Genomic DNA, 20,048 nt, shown 5'->3' on the forward strand with positions numbered 1-20,048 from the left:
TGAAACAATATCAATATTATCATGCCAATACCGAAGCATTGCCTACAGGGCTGATGATACCATAATAAAACTAAATGGGGTAAGTCATAAGGGTAAGGTCTTTGGATAAATGTTCGAAAGTTTGAATTGTTTCGAAATACGAAGAATTATTTTACCAAGGAATAGACTACACCTACCTGTATTTGAAAAAATCTTTTGAATTTTTGGAAGTCAATGCTCCTCAACTTTATACTTTATTATTCCTTTTATATGTGTCATATGAACAACACGATGGGTGGTAAATGTGAAGCAGGATATGTTTACCCCCTCTGTAGCACATTGTATCAGTCAATGTTGTTTATCGGTTCTTGTTGTTAAATCTTTCGTTGTCTCTGTTATGTTTTGTATACTCTTTTAAGTGTGTTTTTTGGTCATTATCTTTGATTACCACGGCGTATTTAGTTTATAAGATTTTCGACTTATGAATAAAGGAAGTGTCTCTTTGTAAAATAACACATTCTGGCTCTGATGTTCTAACCGGAAATTAGTGAGAGAATATTTCATTCTGTATATCGAGAACAATTATCATGGAGGATTAAGCAATAATTTTACCGTATTGCGATTGGATCGTAAAAATATGGTTTTTCGAACTTGAAGAAAATTTTATCAAATCTAGGTTCACACTGCCGATTTGACCAACTCGTAGTCTCGCCAAAGGTCAGTTTGGAGTCGTGATGGAGTCATCAAGGAGTAGTGAATGGTCGAGTTGACATCGTTTAAAGTGAGAGGGTTAGCGCTATAGAACCAGGTTTAATCCACCATTTTCTACATTTGAAAATGCCTGTACCAAGTCAGGAATATGACATGTCTTGTCCATTCGTTTTTGATGCGTTTTGTTATTTGATTTTGACATGTGATTATGGACTTTCCCAATTGATCTTCCTTTAGGTTCAGTATTTTTGTGATTTTACTTTTTACAGTCGAATAGAAGTCGTAAACAGGCCCGATCAAGAATTTGGTAACGCTTGTTCGTGGAAATTTGGACAATCGGGATCATCGATTTGATGTGATCGGCAGTGCGAACAATGTAACTAACTTACATCAAACATCAGTAAATAATCTAACTCATTGACAAATAATGATAAATATTGGAAAAATGTCCGTTAAAACGGTTCAACTTTATAAGTATACAAGAAAAATCAAGATTTAAAAGTACACAGTTTTTACAGAACAGATGATTGCTTCTTCAAATTTCAAGAAATAGAAATGTGAACAAACATGATTTTTTTTTCATATTTTGAATGCATATAAACTATCTTTCTCTAAAACATATCGCACCATATTACTGCTTCAAATATGGTTTTTTATCCGAAACTTTTGTGAGTAATGCTCAAATGAAATTGAGAAGGCAATGGGGAATGTGTCAAAGATACAGCAGCCCGACCAAAGAGCAGAAAACAGCCAAAGGGCACCAATGGGTCTCCGTTACAGCTAGGAAATCCAGCAGCCGGAGAATTACTTCAACTGGCCTATAACAAAAATATGTACTAGTTTAGTGATAATGGACGTCATATTTTACTCTGGAATATATAACAGAAACAAAAATAAAAAGAATCATACAAAGGCCGAAGGCTATTGACTTGGAACAAACGCGGCGGGGTTACAAATGTTTTTTGATATCTCGACCTCCCCATAACTTTAGCCAATGTTTTAAATGTATTTAAACATTGGTTGAAAGGAAGGATATTTGTATAAAAACAGGATAGGTATACACCACGAAATCTTTTCGGTATATACAAATGGAAAGAAAAAATCCGTTTATTACTTGTAATGCATTTGATACCTTGGGCCGCGGTGGTCGATTTGTCTTTATGTCTACTGTACCACGAGCATGTCAACACTGAGGTAATGAGTTACAACCCACACGTGGAAGGTGTTTTTGACTCCAATTGCATCTGACTAAAATTTCCTGTTTTCTGCGGTCGGTGGTTCTCTCCGGCCAATCCAATTTCTTTCACCAATACAAACTGACTGCCACAAATAGCCAATTGGGCTGAAACAAGAATTAGAAATTAACTATCGAATCACTCTCCTTCATTTGATTTTATTTTGTTATCACTCAAAATTCATAATTTTGTACATTTAAGATCAAAATTGACATACGAGAGTCGAGAAGATGGGCTTTACTCTAAACGATTTAAATATAGATACTGTTTCATCACTATAGGTATATATACTTTTAGGTATATTTTAATAGATATACAAAATTAAATAGCGGTGAAATAAACATAAACATAATATATAACAGATTATAATCTGTAATGCATAACAAATTTGAAACTGTTAAGAATCATCAAACAATATCAATTTTAACTGTTTGTCAATCACAACTAGAAATACAACCTGTTTCGTGTGTAAAACGGGTACGGAAGGACGTCAAAGAAAAATATCAATATAATACAGCTTTTGACAAGTAATAAAATTTGCAATACATTTTGATATCTTTTTTTAAAGTCTTATAATGTGGATTCTGTGAGACTATTATGACTTGGAAGTTCTAGACTGCCCTTGCATGTACACGAAGTCAATAAGATATATTTATAACACCCGCGCTAATAGTAGCCCAATTGACCAGTATTAAACTTAGTAACTGTTGTAGATCTTATGTATCTGTCGATAAAATTTCTTGCTATTGTAAGCCTTCAAAATCCAAACAATTTAACAGTCGTTATATTGAAACATTTTTAACCCGAGATTATTTTATTTATCTGGATAAATTATTTGATTTTGTTTTTAAATCTGTAATAGTTTGTTTTCTTTTTATATTTTTTTATTAGTTTTGTTTCGATGCGTTATTTCTTCCAATCACAATACAGATTGGTGACATCATGCATATTGATACATTAGTTAAGCTTCCTTATGTCAAAAAGTATAACTGACTACATTGTACGTCATTAAAAAAACAAAATTGTTTATTACATTTTCTATAATTGGCTTTTAAATTCTTCACATACCACACGTAGATCTAATACAATGCAATTTAAACCATAGCGTTCATATGAACTAGACGTATTTGAAATTTAACTAGTTAATTGACAGTATTTATCTTATTCAATATCATTTTTGTTGTGAAATGCTCACACAACGCCGGAAACATTAACCGTTTTGGTTTAAAACTCTTCATAAGTAATGCGAGTGTTCAGTTCGTATTTTGGATTTGAACAAAAGGTATGTCCGTTTACTTGATATTAATTATGGAATGGAAATAGGTGTATTTCGATCCTATATCTGTTGAGTTAAGATTTGTACAAAAAATTCAGAGATTCTAAAGTTACATGAACATGTCCCTGATAAATAGTTCTCTTGTACCGGATAGAGGGTATAACTCTAAAATGTAGATAAACATTTAGGGAGTATTAAAGATAAATTAAATAAATATAATAAAAACGTATCAATTCCACATGCTGAATGCATTTATCTAAAAGTATTTTTGATGAGTGACGAAACTAATAGCTTTAGTTAATATTGTCCATTTCATGATTTTAATACAACTGAAAACTTAACATTGAAACTTGAAAAATACAAAAGTTGATTTCAACTTCGCAACAACAAACGCTATTTTCTAGTTTGCTGTTTTCCTCTTGTCTGATCTTACGACGCGTAAATGTAATAACTTGGACGGCTAGGCTGAATATGTTGATATCACAAACAAGTGGTATTTTCAGGATAACAGATACCAGCTATATTTACAGTTATTTTCAGTGTCCTATTAAAAAAAAAACATTGTATAATGCTGATCGAAAAATAAAACCGCATTGGCACTTTTTCTCATAGTGAATAAAAGTTTGAATGTTATTCACGTTGTAAAAAAATCACCTCAAATAACTACCTGTTACCTTTGTAAAATGTACAAAATAAAATCATCCTTTCAATCTAATTTAATTCAATTTTGAATTTAACTGTCATTTTACTACATTCATAGTATGACGCAACATAACAGAATAAAAACGTTAGACGTGGGCTGAATCCCTACGCCGTGGGCGAGAATTTTGCTGTGTTGAAAAACCATTGTTGGTTCTGTGCTTATCTATTCTTTTGTTTGTTTGTTGTCTTTTTGACACAATTTCCATTCTCAATTTTAAACAATATCAAAAAGATCATTTAATATATATACATTATGTAAATGAATATCTCACGAGTCCCGTCCTCAGTTCTATAGAACTTGCCCTGTGATAATATTTGTAATTTATCTATATCATTCAAATCTAGAAATGAAACATTGCAATTCAGATTTTACTTTAACTGTTAGAAGTTGAAAAAAATGCTGTAATTCTAAAAACATTGAAAACATTCAGGCTCAAAGGTTAAATTATGAGGGGGAAGTCCATAAACACATTTGTATCTGTAACACCAAAAGTCGAAATACCCGAAATTTGTTCTACACAACAATACAACCTGTAATTATGTCAAACAGAGCTCTTGATCTATACAAAAAAGACAGAATTACAAATCTGCCTTGAATTCTTTAAAAAGTTATTATTCAATTTTTGATAACATTCATGGGCACATTGTACAAGAAAATATAAACCCAAATATGTCATGCCGGAAAGTTCAATAAATTACTAAACACGATTTAGTGAGTAATAAGAATAAGGCCGTACTCGCATTGACCAAAATTCAGTGTTGTGTTCGTGTAACTCGCACGTAAACTAAACCCAATTACGTTCCCATTGATTAAAATCAATGTGTACAAAAATGTACATGTAGTGTAAATCGTGTTTTGTCTACATGCAGTCGATAGTCAATGTAGGCCTTGTGTCGGTTAAGTGTACACAAAACAAGGCATTTATAACATTAATTTTTCCATGTATATTTAAGGAAGAAACGATTTTTGAATAAAATTGATATTTATAACAATTATTAATAATGTTTTTTACAGAAATATTTGTCTTAACTTCATTTATTAATTTGTTATACAAAAAAACTTTAGGTAGCTTATTAACGCCCTTATCAAGACTCAAAGCATCATCATAGCCGAACACATTACTGATTTGAAAAGGTCTTACTGAATATTTAACACTATAATGAATAAGAAAACTCTGGATTGAGAATTTTATTTTTCTATCTATTGACCAGAATATGTTTTTATCAAATTGAGGGTCAGAATATTTTTCAAGGAAAAATCCATCCCCCCTTTTTGAAGTCAAATGGTTGTTCCGTCACCGCTAGAAAAGTTGTCCGAAAAAATGCATTCAGTTCTACGTAATGAACATTTAAATAACAAATAGTTTAAAAGTGTGAACATATCTTATGTACAGGTAATTAAAAAGGTGTATATAGATGTTCACAAATTTAATGTCACACCAGTGTACATTACATTAAACTAAATGTTTACATGTTTACTGTACATGGCTTTTTGTGTGAACACGGCCTAAGTAAGGACATTTAATGTTTGGTTTACTGCCATTCATTCACATAACAAAATATTATAATACCCAATTAATTGATGTTTATTGACCATGTGTTTTGGAATAATTTAATGTCCTTATCAACATATGATATACAAAAAAATTTCCAATTATGTCTATTAAAGTTCTGAATCTGCTTTTAGTTATACAATTTGGACTAGTTAACGATCAGAAACAAAACAAATATATAAGATATCCAATGATAACTGAAAGTTTATTTAAGGGTTTATTAGAAATGATTTTTGCCATATCTTGTAATTCAAAGGTTGCCGCTGTGTAACATATTTGTTTTTTATTCTATCTTTTTATGTACAAAAATTAGGCTGTTAGTTTTTTCTTTTGAAATTTATTACTTTTGTCATTTCAATGATTGATTATTGGTTGTTAAACATGTTAAAGTCAATGTCAAGGGACAATTTGTCATGTCAAGCCGTTTATATCTGACTATGCGGCATGGGTTTTCTTGTTCTTTTTTGAAGGCCGTATGCAGACCTATAATAGTTATTAATTTCTGTGTCATTTGGTCTCTTGTAAAAAAAATGTGGGAAGAGTTTTCTCATTGGCAATCATAACACATCTTCTGTTTTACATGGAACATGCCTTGAAATACTAAGAAACATTAATTATACAATGTTTTTGTTTCTCAATCATAAATAAAAGAAAATGCGGGGTCAGTGAAACAGCACCCGTGTTTCAAAGATGTTGACAAAAAAATCTGTCAGAAATAGTATAAAAAAAAGAAAACATTAAGAACGTTTTCAAATCTTTTGTAAATAATATTAAGATGTAACTGGATATAAACCTTCTTGTATTTTTAAATGTAAAAAAGAAACTGAATCCATTTACCTAAAAAAATCTTATATTCCACAAATGTTTTTCTACAAAGAAATTGTAACATTATGCTTTAATAAAAAAGTTTTATTTTAATTTCAGAAAAAACTATATGAAAGAAAAGATTCACCGCTAACTAATATTTCTTGTTAAAACACAAAGAAAAAATATGTCTTCTAAAATATCTAAAAATGCCCACATGAATGTTGAACATGACAACAAGGACGATCTAGAAATAGATTCTATAAGACATATTGATGTTTTGCAAATGAAAATTAAAATAGATGACGAAACTCACCAGAATGAGAAGGATCAAATTCATAAAGAAAGCAGGACAAAGATTAAGTCGCTTCAAGACGATAATAACAGTCTAACAATTAAGACTAATGACCAAGCAGACAAAATGAGACAATTAGAGAATGCAAACACTAAAAAAGAAAGAGAAATAGAAAAAATGAAAAATAGTGTAGATGCAGCAAAAAATAAATATGAAAGAATGGAAAATAAACTGATTGAAAAGATTGCGAATCTTGAAACTCAAATTCAGCAAACAAAGGAAACCAATAACGAACAGAAAGAAGAAATTGAGAGGCTGACAAATGAATTATCTAAAGTAGAATATGACCTAATGAAAATGAAAATCGATAAAAGGTGTGAAGAACAAGCTGTTCAACAACAAATAAAAAGTCTTGAAACAAATCTAGAAAAGCGAGATGCTGAAATGCTAATTAAAATTGAATCAGGAATTAAAGAACAGTTTAAATCACTACTAACCCAGGTGAAAACTGTCACGGAAAATAATGACAAGACTACCATAAATAATACAGGAAATGTTCAAATCAACCAAACTAATAGTAATGGCGCGCTGCATACACAAAGACAAATACTACCTATGAAAAAAGTAGCCCCTGAGTTCACATGTGGCAGAAAACACTAAAATTAAAAGATTACATGTACAAACATAAGTTGGCTCCTGAAAACGAAGACACTAAATATTATGTAGGTTATACTTTGATTCTTGTGTATGGGGTATAGAGCTATGCACAGCGATCTAGCAAAACATTGCAATATGCAAATTTTACCATGTGTCGTCGTCAGTAAAATAAACTTTACTTTAAATTTCGGATCCTTCTATAGCTGACTATGCAGTATGGACTTTGGTCATTGTTGGAGGCCGTATGATGACCTATTGGTGTTAATTTCTGTGTCATTTGGTCTCTTGTGGCGGACTGTCTAAATGGTAATTATACCACATCTTGTTTTTCATATTTACTTCAAAGGTGATGACTTCCTTTATTCGCCGTGGTTAAAAGACATCGGCAGTCATGCTTTTCTGACGAACAATTGTCATGCATATCATGCTTCTGAGAGAAATCGTTCTTTTCAATGAAATAAAAATGTGACCGATTTGCACTGACACGTAGAGTAAGGGACGACATCAAAAATTTAATGTAGGATAAAAAACCTAATTCATATAGCTTTTTCACTGACCCCCCTTCTCTTAACTTAATTTGGGAAAATTGATTGACTAATAAGGATATATGTAAAATCAATGTCAATTAAACAAAACTTGCAGCAATTTTGACCCCCACCCCCAAACTATTTGAATTAAGTTTTGTTTTATCCTTCATTGATTTTTTGATGTCGTCCCTAAGTAGCTTTTGATTAACATATGATTTCAAAAGTAATCCACTTTTACGTATGTATGTCTGTGTTAAATAAATAAAACAATAGTTGTATTATCTTAAAGTTTCTCAATTCTATATCAAAGACAAAATTATTAGTGAACATTTAAAAGATGTGATATGTACAAAGTTTTGTTAAAAAAGTAACCATTAAATGAGGATGACTTTGTGATTCTAAGGCAGATATTGTTTGTGAGATTGAAGTGTATATCTGCCTTTATTCAAATGTTGAAAAAAAGCAGAGCACAACTTTTTGAAGGGTATTTTGATATTTAAGAATCTTTCAGTATTTCTGAATATTAATATTTAAAAGCTGTTCATCAGAAGTCAATCTTAGTTGAAACTGTTCCGATACTTTATTTTTAAATCATCTATGTTTCAAGTGATGTTTTTTTAATTTACTGAATGTTGTATATAAAAAATAAATTATAACTATATTTTGCTGCATAAATGTATAATTTTAACAGGCTAATACTTGTTTTCTTTTCCACGTTCAATTGGAGCGCCAAATAAGCCGCTTATGTATAGTCAGAAACAGCTGCATTCCCCTTAGAAATGTACGTACACAGTTTGGTTCTTATTGGATTGTTGTTCGGAGCAGGGAGTACATTTTACTCTAAGATCTGTACACTGTGTTAATTTGTTTTTAAACTTTATGTAATAAAAGTGATCAGTAGGAGTTAGTGGGCAAGTTTTTTTTGAATGGCAATACATAGATATAAATTAGAGGATTCCGAAAATCTGGCAAAAAGTCAAAAACAAGAGGAGCAAACATCATTACTGCACACTTCTAAGACTGACGTGTTTCTTTCGCTTTGTAAATAAACCCATGCGCGACATTCATTACATTTGTTTACACATGCGTATATTGACTACTACAGAAACATGTATTTTATTAAATTGGCATGCATTTAATTTATTTCATAAACTTAAAACACTTTAAAACTCTTAAATCATCTTAAATAATATACATGTTGTTATACTATGACTACAATGTGTTGCAATTTGCAATTGATATATTTGACCTAGATACGACAATGTTCAAGCTGGCTGTTCAAACCCTTCCCTCTGAAAAAAAAACATTAGCTGAAAGACACCTACGGGTGCAGGAATTCTCGCTACATTGAAGACCCATTCGTGGACTTCGGCTGTTGTCTGCTCTATGGTCTGGTTGTTGTCGCTTTGACACATACCCCATTTCCTTTCTCAACTTTATTACCTGTCGTTTGATTGTTTATAAACAAAAAAAGTAAAGTTAATGGAAGAGCCTACAAAACTCTCTACACTTATACACATCGGACAAAGAAATTACCTTAATTGTCTTAATTTGAATCCAAATATTTGATACAAGAAATATACTTTATTGTAGTTTTAAACATCGTAGGCATTATATGATTATTTTTGCCAGAGCGATAGCTAGGGCTAAAATAACACGAATATAATGCCTACCCATTTTATAACTACAATAAAGTAAAGCTTGCATCAATTATTTCTAAATTAAAATTTAATCCCAACTAAAAATTCAGCCTCGGTCACACCTTACCGGATAAAAATACAACATATTTCGGAGTGAAAAACGGGTACGGAAGGACGTCAAAGAAAAAATATCGATATAATACAGCTTTTGTCAAGTAATGAAATTTGCGATACATTTTGATATCTTTATTTCAAGTCTTAAATTTTGTATTCTGTGAGATTATTATTATGACTTGGAAGTCACGAAAAGTGGAAAGACCTAATAAACATGTTTTTTTTATATATATTTTGAATGCATATAAACTATCTTTCTCTTTAACATATCGTGCCGTAGTACTGCTTAAACTGGTTTTAAAAATGTTAATGTTATTCTAATTCGAAACTTTGGTTAGAAATGTTCAAAGAAAGTTGAGAATGGAAATCAGAAATGTGTCAAAAAGACAACAACCCGACCAAAGAGAAGGAAGCAGCCGAAGGCAACCAATGGGTTATTTAATTGAAATACATGTGATACATTGGGCCGCGGTGGCCGATTTGTCTATATGTCTTCTGTACCACGAGTATGTCAACACTGAGGTTATGAGTTACAACCCGCACGTGGTAGGTGTTTTCGACTCCAATTGCAATTGACTAAAATTTCCTGTTTTCTGCGGTCGGTGGTTCTCTCCGGGCAATCCAACTTCTTTCACCAATACAAACTGACTGCCACAAATAGCCAATTGGGCTGAAACAAGAATTAGAAATTAACTATCGAATCACTCTCCTTCATTTGTTTTTTGTTTGGTATCACTCAAAATTCATAATTTTGTACATTTAAGATCAAAATTGACATACGAGAGTCGAGAAGATGGGCTTTTCTCTAAACGATTTAAATATAGATACTGGGTCATTACTATAGGTATATATACTATTAGGTATATTTTAATAGATATTCAAAATTGCCTAGCGGTGAAATAGACATAAACATAATATATTACAGATTAAAATCTGTAATGCATAACAAATTTGAAACTGTTAAGAATCATCAAACAATATAAATTTTAACTGTTTGTCAATCACAACTAGAAATACAACATATTTCGTGTGTAAAACGGGTACGGAAGGACGTCAAAGAAAAATATCGATATAATACAGCTTTTGACAAGTAATAAAATTTGCAATACATTTTGATATCTATTTTAAGCTTTATAATGTGTATTCTGTGAGATTATTATGACTTGGAAGTTCTAGACTTCCCCTGCATGTACACCAAATTCAATAAGATATATTTATAACACTCGCGCTAAAAGTAGCCCAATTGACCAGTATTAACCTTAGTTGTAGATCTTATTTATCTGTCGATGAAATTTTCCTGCTTATGTAAGCCTTCAAAATCCAAACAATTTAACAGTTGTTATATTGAAACATTCTAAACCCGAGTTTATTCTATTTATCTGGATAAATGATTTGTTTTTATTTTTAAGTCTGTAATGGTTTGTTTCCTTTTTATATTTTTCTATCAGATTTGGTTCGATTCCGATATTTCGTCCAATCACAGTATAGATTGTTGACATCATGCATTTTGATACATTAGTTAAGCTTCCTTATGTCAAAAAGTATAACTGACTACGTCATTAAAAAAACCAAGATTGTTTACTACATTTTCTATAACAGACTTTTAAATATTCACATACCACACGTAGATCTAATACAATGCAGATTGAACCTTGGTATACATACGAACTAAACGTATTTGAAATTTAATTACTATAGATAATTGACAGTATTTATCTCATTCAATATCATTTTTTGTTGTGAAATGCTTACACAACGCCGGAAACATTAGACGTATTGGTTTAAAAGTCTTCCTAAGTCATATAAGTTGTCAGTTCGTATTTTGGATTTGAGCAAAAGGTATGTCCGTTTACTTAGTATTAATTATGGAATTGAAAAACGGTGAATTTTTTGTAACTGTTGGAACTAAGATTTCTAAACAAAATTCAGAGATTCTAAAGATACATGACCATGTCCATAATAGCAATTATTGTTTATCAGATAATTGAATTTAATGAGGCTACTGGCGTATGTTGTTTTTGGATTTGTACACGTGTTTGTATTGTAAATCAAAAGTGTCCGTTTACACTGTCTTACATTTTGGGAACGCCTCTTGTTAAGAATGATTACTATCACGTGCATTTTGTTCTTAAGAGTGTAAAGCACGTTATAACTTTCTCACATAGCATCTGTTTAGCTTTATACAAACATTTTGTTATAACAAAAAATATTTTCGACTTAGTCTATATTCTTAGTTTTTGTGCAATTTCCACCTGTGTAGTTATTTTCGGAGTATCATCGCAAACAAACATTTTATTGACTTAAGAGTTTTTATAACGAAGAAACATTAGCCGTATATAAGTGTGACGTTCTTTGTCTTAATTACGAACTATCCTAGCTGTTTGTTTGCTGCCAGTTTCCAGATTTAGTGCCATCCTAGTTTTTCATTTGCTGACCAGTTTTCTAATATACCATGCCAAGAGGAAATTCAAAGAAAGGAACTCCAGCTAGAGGGCAGGGGGTCAAACGACGAAGAACGGCCGACCCTAAGGAGAAGGAACAACCTATAGCTAGTGTAGTTAATCCAAGATCATCTGGTGAGTCGGTTATAGATTTTAGTAGTGACCCAGGGCCCTCCCAAACGTCAACTGGGACAGAATCTAACATATTTAACGAAAACATTCAGTTTTCACAAAGCCTTCCCTGTCTTGAGGAAAGTTTGTTTGACCAAATCGGGTGTTATGTACCCATGAAACTAAAAGATAAAATTTGGAATCATGAATTTATCGACCTAAATTTGTTGATTAAATCTCCTAGAGATCTGGCAAATTTTCCTGACCATGAAGGTGATTTAGTTGTAAAAGGGGGTCACATGCGGATTGAATCTTTACCATGTCGCGCTATACCAAATATACACACATGGACAAGCGCTTTCATGATTTATATGAGTATTTTGCTAGAGAAACAGAGTTCTTTGGCTCAAGAATTGCTAAAGTACATGAGAGATATTCGTTTTGCAGCAAATAAATCACACGGTTGGGGAACATACGATGAGCAATTCAGACTCCGCAAAGCACAAAGACCTCAGTCATCTTGGGCTGTCATAAACCAAGACTTATGGTCATTTTATATAACAACAGCTATGAGAGATCAAGGTCAAAGTAATGAAAGTAAAGTAGGTTTCAGTTCTCAAAGTGAGCCTCTTCATTCCTTTCGTCAGTCATCAGGCCAACAAAATGTTCAGCAACCTAGAACATGCAATGCATACAACACAAAAGGGAAGCGGTGTAATTTTAACCCCTGCAGATTCAAACATGGATGCTCAGCATGCGGAGGTCAACACCCAGCTTATTTTTGTAAGAGACATTAAAATGGCAAAACAGAGAGACACATTTTCACTTGGTTTTTCCCCAGTTAAGGTTGAAAATTTAGAAATATATTTACATGATTACCCCCTTTTAGAACATGCCTCGTATTTATTGTCCGGCTTCAAATTTGGGTTTTCTTTACATTACTCAGGACCTCGTTTACCTACAGATTCCAAAAATTTAAAAAGTGCTATTGAGAGACCAGACATACTTCTTCAAAAAATTAAGAAAGAAATAGATGCAGGGCGTGTTGCTGGTCCCTTTAAGTTTAGGCCTATTCCTACTTTACGAATCTCGCCATTGGGATTAGTTCCAAAGGGAAAGGACGGTCAGTTTAGAGTTATTCACCACTTATCTTATCCCGAAAATTCCTCCGTCAACGATTTTATTGATCCAAAGAAATGTTCAGTTGTCTACTCAAATATTGATGACGCTGTCGATGTTATAAAATTATACGGAAATAAGACATTAGCCAGCAAGTCCGATGTCCGCTCAGCATTTAGATTACTCCCTATCTCGCCGATTGATTTTGATCTTCTTGGTTTCAAAATTAATCAAGAATTTTATTTTGATAAATCCCTCCCTTTTGGAGCCTCAATTAGCTGTGCTTTATTTAACAAGTTTGCGTCATTTCTACACTGGGCGGTTTCTGCAAGACAATCTGAGGGCGCCATTGTACACTATCTTGACGACTTTCTATTTTTGGGAAGGGGCGGAACTTGTCAATGTGCTGACCTGCTTCATACTTTCAAGGTTATTTGCAATGATCTGGGAATTCCTTTAGCGGATGAGAAAACAATCTCTCCCACGACTCGGCTTACATTCTTGGGTGTAGAAATTGACACTTCCGACATGACTCTCCGCTTACCTTCAGATAAGCTTGATGAATTGCTTCAAAAAATTTCCTTTGTTTTAAAAAGCAAGAAGGTCACGCTAAGAGAAATGCAATCCCTTTTGGGTTCATTAAACTTTGCATGTCGTGTTGTCGTGCCTGGGAGAGCTTTTTGCAGAAGATTGATTGATTCAACGATTGGTTTGAATAAACCACATTACAGAATAAGAATAACTTCGAACATAAAAGCTGATCTTTTGATGTGGAAATCATTTTTGAAAAAATTTAACGGTCTTACTCTTATGCCAGATAGACTATGGACCTCTAACGACGCGCTCGAATTTTACACAGACAGTGCTGGGGGGTCCACACTTGGTTTCGGCATATATTTTAAGGGTAGATGGGCTCACGGGTTATGGCCGAGAACGTGGCATGAGCGCGGTTTATTGTCTAACATTACATTTTTAGAACTATTTCCAGTCATGGTAGCGATCATTCTATGGGGGTCTGAACTTAGAAATAAAAAGGTGTTGTTTCATATTGACAACGAAGGAGCAGTGCACATTATTAATAAGAAATCATCAAAATCATCAGATGTCATGGTTTTAGTTAGACGTTTAGTTCTAGAAACATTACATCATAACATATTAATTAAAGCAGATCACGTCCCAGGTAAGGTCAATACTATAGCTGATGCTATTTCTCGTTGCCAGTGGTCCCGTTTCCGGAACCTAGCACCAAATGCATCTCTGACACCAACTCCAATTCCGAACCAAGTATGGATTCTATAACAGAGGAATCAGCTAGACTTTTTTCTGATTCGTTAGCCGGAAATACATGGAAAAGCTATTCAAGAGCGAGATCTGTTCTTGATTCATTCCAACTTCTATATACACTGGATAAAGTATGGCCAGTTCCTGTTGAACAGTTAGTACAATTCATCGCTTATTTATCATTGAAGCATTTTTCTCCAGCTACAGTTCGATTATATATAAGTGGTATTTCTTTTTCTCACAAGGAACGTAATTTAGAGGATACTACTAAGAATTTTGTGGTATCAAAAATGCTTGAAGGTTTACACAGAAATCACCCACAGAGAGACAATAGGGCCCCGGTAACATTACCATTATTACGACAGATTACAGACGCTCTCCCTAGTATTTGTTCATCTACTTATGAATCTTTATTATTTAAATCTTCATTTATTTTGGCATTTTTCGCTATGTTACGTGTAAGTGAATTTACGACAAAAAATAAATCTGATTCTAGTACCGAGGCACTGCAATTGTCGGATGTGGTCGTGTCAGATTGTCAATTAAAAATTAACATTAAGAAAAGTAAAACGGATCAGAGAGGTTATTCAACGTTCATTGTGATAAATAAATACAGAGATAACGCGAACATTTGCCCTGTGTTAACCTTGAAGAAATATTTAGCTGCACGTCCTGCGGTTTCAGGCTGTTATCATTTATTTATGCATTTTGACGGATCACCGCTTACCCGTTATCAACTGTCAGCCATGCTAAGAAAGTCAGTTAATTTTTGTAACATTCCAAACCCTAACCTTTTGAAATCTCATTCATTTAGAATTGGAGCCGCCACAGAGGCGAGCAAACGTGGTATTAATGACGAAACTATTAAAAAATGGGGAAGGTGGTCGTCAGGTGCATTTGAGCGTTACATCAGGATTCCGTGGTGAAAATAATTTCAAAATTTTTCAATTTCTTTATATGTACATATAGAACAGAAGTATACAACATTATAACAAACTCCTTAAATAGTTTTCGGTTTGTAGGTCATGAGCTGCAGTCAACTATTTGGATAATGGGATCTTCTATTCCCCATTGGGCTGGCATAACAGCTGCTAGCCGATCTGGTGGGAAAAACCTTAATTTGGATAGGCTTGGAGTACAAGTTAAATGGATAACTAAATCAGGAATGAAATGGAAAGATCTGGATTCATCTTTTGAAAGTGAAATCAAAAAGTGGCCAGCCCCTAATTATATTTTTATACATCTAGGTGCAAATGATTTAGTTTCTATGAAATCAAAAGAGCTAATAGAGAACATCAAATGTTCAATTTTGAGAATAAAGGTTTTTGCACCTGACATTAGAATAATTTGGTCAGACATTTTACCAAGGCCCTATTGGCATGGAACATTAAGGCCAAAGTTAGTGGAAATAGCTAGAAAAAGAGTCAATTGTGCCGTAAGATCATTTATAAAGACCGAAGGCCAATATATTTCGAGGTATCCAGCTATCAAAGCCTCTGAGCACAATTTATTTAGACATGACGGCTGCCACCTGTCACAAGTCGGTATTGGCATTTTCTTAAATAACATTCAGGCTGCCATTGAAACTTTCGTACTCGGTGTTGCTAAGGTTTTCCCACCAGAAAAATGAGCGCAGAGAATGTTTGGCGGTGAATGGGGATTTATAAGACCCCCATTCATTTGGCGGTTCAGGGAGACAATAAACGGACTTGGAACTGTCCCCCTCTGGCACATATCTCTACCCTACCGGCTCTTTAGTGGAGGGTATCAAATAATTTCCTAGGGTTCACTCTTGTCATCAAGAGGAATCCCCTCCACTTCTGGTATCAGAAGGGAGGTGTCATCTCCGCAGTACACGTAATTCAGGTTGTTTGCATTTAAAAAATCGGAGAGACTGTTGTTTTCAGAGGTCTGTGTAAACAGAGGGGGGTTCTCCGTCCAGTCCACTCTTGCACGTAGGAGGGATGTTTTGACACTTATGTTATCATAGGGTCACCGATATGCTCTTTTCAATCCTTTGGCTATCGGTTTGTTTGTCTCCCTGGAACTGGTTAAACATTTTATCTGCGGCCTATCAAATATCCACACATACATATTTTGTACATATACTTGTTGTATTATTAGTAATAAATATTCTATATTCTTTCTACAATTTGTATTGTCTGTTTTTAAGCGCCAGTAGTCCGTTTATTAATAGCAATTATTGTTTATCAGATAATTGAATTTAATGAGGCTACTGGCGTATGTTGTTTTTGGATTTGTACACGTGTTTGTATTGTAAATCAAAAGTGTCCGTTTACACTGTCTTACATTTTGGGAACGCCTCTTGTTAAGAATGATTACTATCACGTGCATTTTGTTCTTAAGAGTGTAAAGCACGTTATAACTTTCTCACATAGCATCTGTTTAGCTTTATACAAACATTTTGTTATAACAAAAAATCCCACCCACGCCTCCCAATAAATCTATTTTTAAATATTTTAATTACTACTTATCTATTATATCTTTTTGTAGTAAATGCATTTATTTGAACGATATTGCTGTGCCAGTTTGTTGTATTTTTCAGCTTCACACTGTGTGACAGATGTTGATGTCTCGATGGACTTTGTTTACTGAGAAGATATGGAGAAAAGTGTAGATTAATTGATAAAAAGACATTTTTATTCCTTTGAATGCCGATAAGACATTAGCAGTGTATGATTGACTTTTAATTTGTCTGCGTTGATTAGACACTATCAGTTTATAATTGACTTATTACTTTAGCGTAGTAGAAATTTACACTTAATTTTTGTTTATGAATCTAACTTTAAATTTAAAGATTATATTTTGGTTATACAAAATCTTGAATGTCGCAGATCCTTTAGGGGGCGGTTCAGGGAGACAATAAACGGACTTGGAACTGTCCCCCTCTGGCACATATCTCTACCCTACCGGCTCTTTAGTGGAGGGTATCAAATAATTTCCTAGGGTTCACTCTTGTCATCAAGAGGAATCCCCTCCACTTCTGGTATCAGAAGGGAGGTGTCATCTCCGCAGTACACGTAATTCAGGTTGTTTGCATTTAAAAAATCGGAGAGACTGTTGTTTTCAGAGGTCTGTGTAAACAGAGGGGGGTTCTCCGTCCAGTCCACTCTTGCACGTAGGAGGGATGTTTTGACACTTATGTTATCATAGGGTCACCGATATGCTCTTTTCAATCCTTTGGCTATCGGTTTGTTTGTCTCCCTGAAACTGGTTAAACATTTTATCTGCGGCCTATCAAATATCCACACATACATATTTTGTACATATACTTGTTGTATTATTAGTAATAAATATTCTATATTCTTTCTACAATTTGTATTGTCTGTTTTTAAGCGCCAGTAGTCCGTTTATTAATATATAGTTTTCTTGCATCTGGTACATGTGGTAGAGGGTATAACTCCTATAAGTACAAAATGTAGTTAAACATTTAGGCGTATTAAAGAGAAATTAAATAAATACAATAAAAACGTATTAATTCCACATGCTGAATTCGTTTATCTAAAAATATGTTTTGATGAGTGACGAAACTAATACCTTTTGTCCATCTCATGATTTTAACACAACTGAGAACTTGAAATTGAAATTTCAAAGAGACACAAAATATGATTTCAACTTCGCAACAACAAACTTTATAGTTTGCTGTTTTCCTTTTGTCTGATCTTACGACTCGTACATTTAAGAACTTGGACGATTAGGGTGAATATATTGATTTCAGAAACAAGTGATATGTTTAGGATAACAGATACCACCTATATGTACAGTTATTTTCAATATCTTATTGCAAAACATATTGCTGTTCGAAAAATAAAACCATATTGGCACTTATTTCATAATGAAGAGAAGTTTGAATTTTATTCACGTTGTAAAAACAGCACCTCAAATAACTACCTGTTACCTTTATGAAATGTACAAAACAAAGTAATCATTTCAATCCAATTTAATTAAATTTTGAACTTTACTGTCATTTTACTACGTTTATAGTATGATGCAACATAACAGAATAAAGACGTTAGGCGTGGGCTGAAGCCCTACGCCGTATGCGAGATTTTCACTGTGTTGACGAACAATTGGTGGTTTTGTGCTTATCTGTTCTTTTGTTTGGTTATTGTCTTTTTGACAAAATTTCCCCTCTCAATTTTAAACAATATCAAAAAGATCATTTAATATATACATTACCAGGATCAGGTCATTAAATATTGCATATCTTTGTTTTAATATTGATTCACTTATAGGGTTTTGCATCAGAACTAAACACATGTATTTAAAAAAACAACAGTTGTTGGCATGACACGGGTTATGTTCTTCTCATATATTTGATGAAAGTATGCTACTAAACCCCTAACGGCAGGAATTGTACCTGATATTCGTATGGTGAAGACACAATCTTTCAATCAGTTTAATTGAAGTCTGCAGCTGGCATGTCAGTTAACTGCTAGTAGTCTGTTGTTATTTATGTAGTATTGTCATTTTATTTATTTTCTTTTGTTACTTCTTCTAACATCGGACTCGGACTTCTCTTGAACTGAATTTTAATGTGCGTATTGTTATGCGTTTACTTTTCTACATTAGCTAGAGGTATAGGGGAGGGTTAATATCTCATAAACATGTTTAACCCCACCGCCATTTTGCGCCTGTCCCAGGTCAGGAGCCTCTGACCTTTGTTAGTCTTGTATGATTTTTAATTGTAGTTTTTTTTATGTATAATCCGGAGTTAATACGACGCCCATTATCACTGTACTAGTATACCTATTTTTGTAAGGGGCCAGCTGAAGGACGCGCTACATTGAAGACCTATTTGTGGCCTTCGGCTGTTGTCTGCTCTATGGTCGGGTTGTTGTCGGTTTGACGCATTCCCCATTTCCTTTCTCAATTTTATTTTTATTATGTAAATAATTATTTCACAAGTCACGTTCTCAGTTCTATAGAACTTGGCCTGTGAGAATATTTGTAATTGTATCTATGTCATTCAAATCTATAAATTGTGTGTTTTCATAGAAATGAAACATAGTAATTCAGATTTTACTTCAACTGTTTGTTGTTGAGAAAAATGCTGTTATTCTAAATTTTAATCGAAACAAAATTACAAAAAAAGGATTTAAATCAATTGCTATGTCATTATTAATGGGTTTCTATTTTCTGTTATGAAATACTTTGATTTTGTGTAATTTGGGCTGCTACATTGTAACAAGGTTGTCTATCTGGATAGGCTGTATATTTATATTGAACAGTGCAGCTGATGATCGGTTCACAAATCCATCTACTTTTGGTTAAACTAAAAAGCAGTGTAATATATGTTGATTCAGGTCTTATTGGCCTAAAAGAGACAGCAAATCTAAAAAAAAAAAAAAAAAAAAAAATTGTACACACATTTAATAACTTAAAGGAGCTACCTTCATTTGCGCAAATATGTTTGACACAAAACAAAAACGTGTACCAAAATAATTGGACATGATGAATGACTAAATATATTATATGATTACAAAATGTTTTATTTTGTTGTACAATTGCAACAAGACCTTTAAAAATATATGATCTATTTACAAATGTAAGAAGTGACATACGTGAAAAAAGATTTTAAA

General features: G+C 33.1%; 2 protein-coding genes across 2 annotated transcripts; both read left to right on the forward strand.

Moving 5' to 3' along the window:
• The first annotated feature begins 3,016 nt into the window (after positions 1 to 3,016).
• Positions 3,017 to 8,446, forward strand: LOC139523671 (uncharacterized protein PF3D7_1120000-like). The gene is made up of 2 exons (XM_071317869.1): positions 3,017 to 3,207; positions 6,381 to 8,446. Exon 2 carries the CDS (start codon positions 6,448 to 6,450, stop codon positions 7,213 to 7,215), a length of 768 nt encoding a protein of 255 aa, XP_071173970.1. The 5' UTR covers positions 3,017 to 3,207; positions 6,381 to 6,447; the 3' UTR covers positions 7,216 to 8,446.
• Positions 8,447 to 11,457: 3,011 nt separating this feature from the next.
• Positions 11,458 to 17,778, forward strand: LOC139523672 (uncharacterized). The gene is made up of 2 exons (XM_071317870.1): positions 11,458 to 12,069; positions 14,386 to 17,778. Exons 1-2 carry the CDS (start codon positions 11,946 to 11,948, stop codon positions 15,369 to 15,371), a joined length of 1,110 nt encoding a protein of 369 aa, XP_071173971.1. The 5' UTR covers positions 11,458 to 11,945; the 3' UTR covers positions 15,372 to 17,778.
• The last annotated feature ends 2,270 nt before the right edge of the window (positions 17,779 to 20,048 follow it).

This window comes from Mytilus edulis, chromosome 5 (genome assembly GCF_963676685.1).
Source record: "Mytilus edulis chromosome 5, xbMytEdul2.2, whole genome shotgun sequence".
Classification (NCBI taxonomy): Eukaryota; Metazoa; Mollusca; class Bivalvia; order Mytilida; family Mytilidae; genus Mytilus; species Mytilus edulis.

Bases quoted from the DNA above. Each gene is read 5' to 3' on its own strand.
- LOC139523671 (XM_071317869.1), top strand. From the start codon at position 6,448: ATGTCTTCTAAAATATCTAAAAATGCCCACATGAATGTTGAACATGAC.
- LOC139523672 (XM_071317870.1), top strand. From the start codon at position 11,946: ATGCCAAGAGGAAATTCAAAGAAAGGAACTCCAGCTAGAGGGCAGGGG. The intron at 12,070-14,385 runs GTGAGTCGGTTA...TCTCGTTGCCAG, and splicing joins AGTTAATCCAAGATCATCTG to TGGTCCCGTTTCCGGAACCT.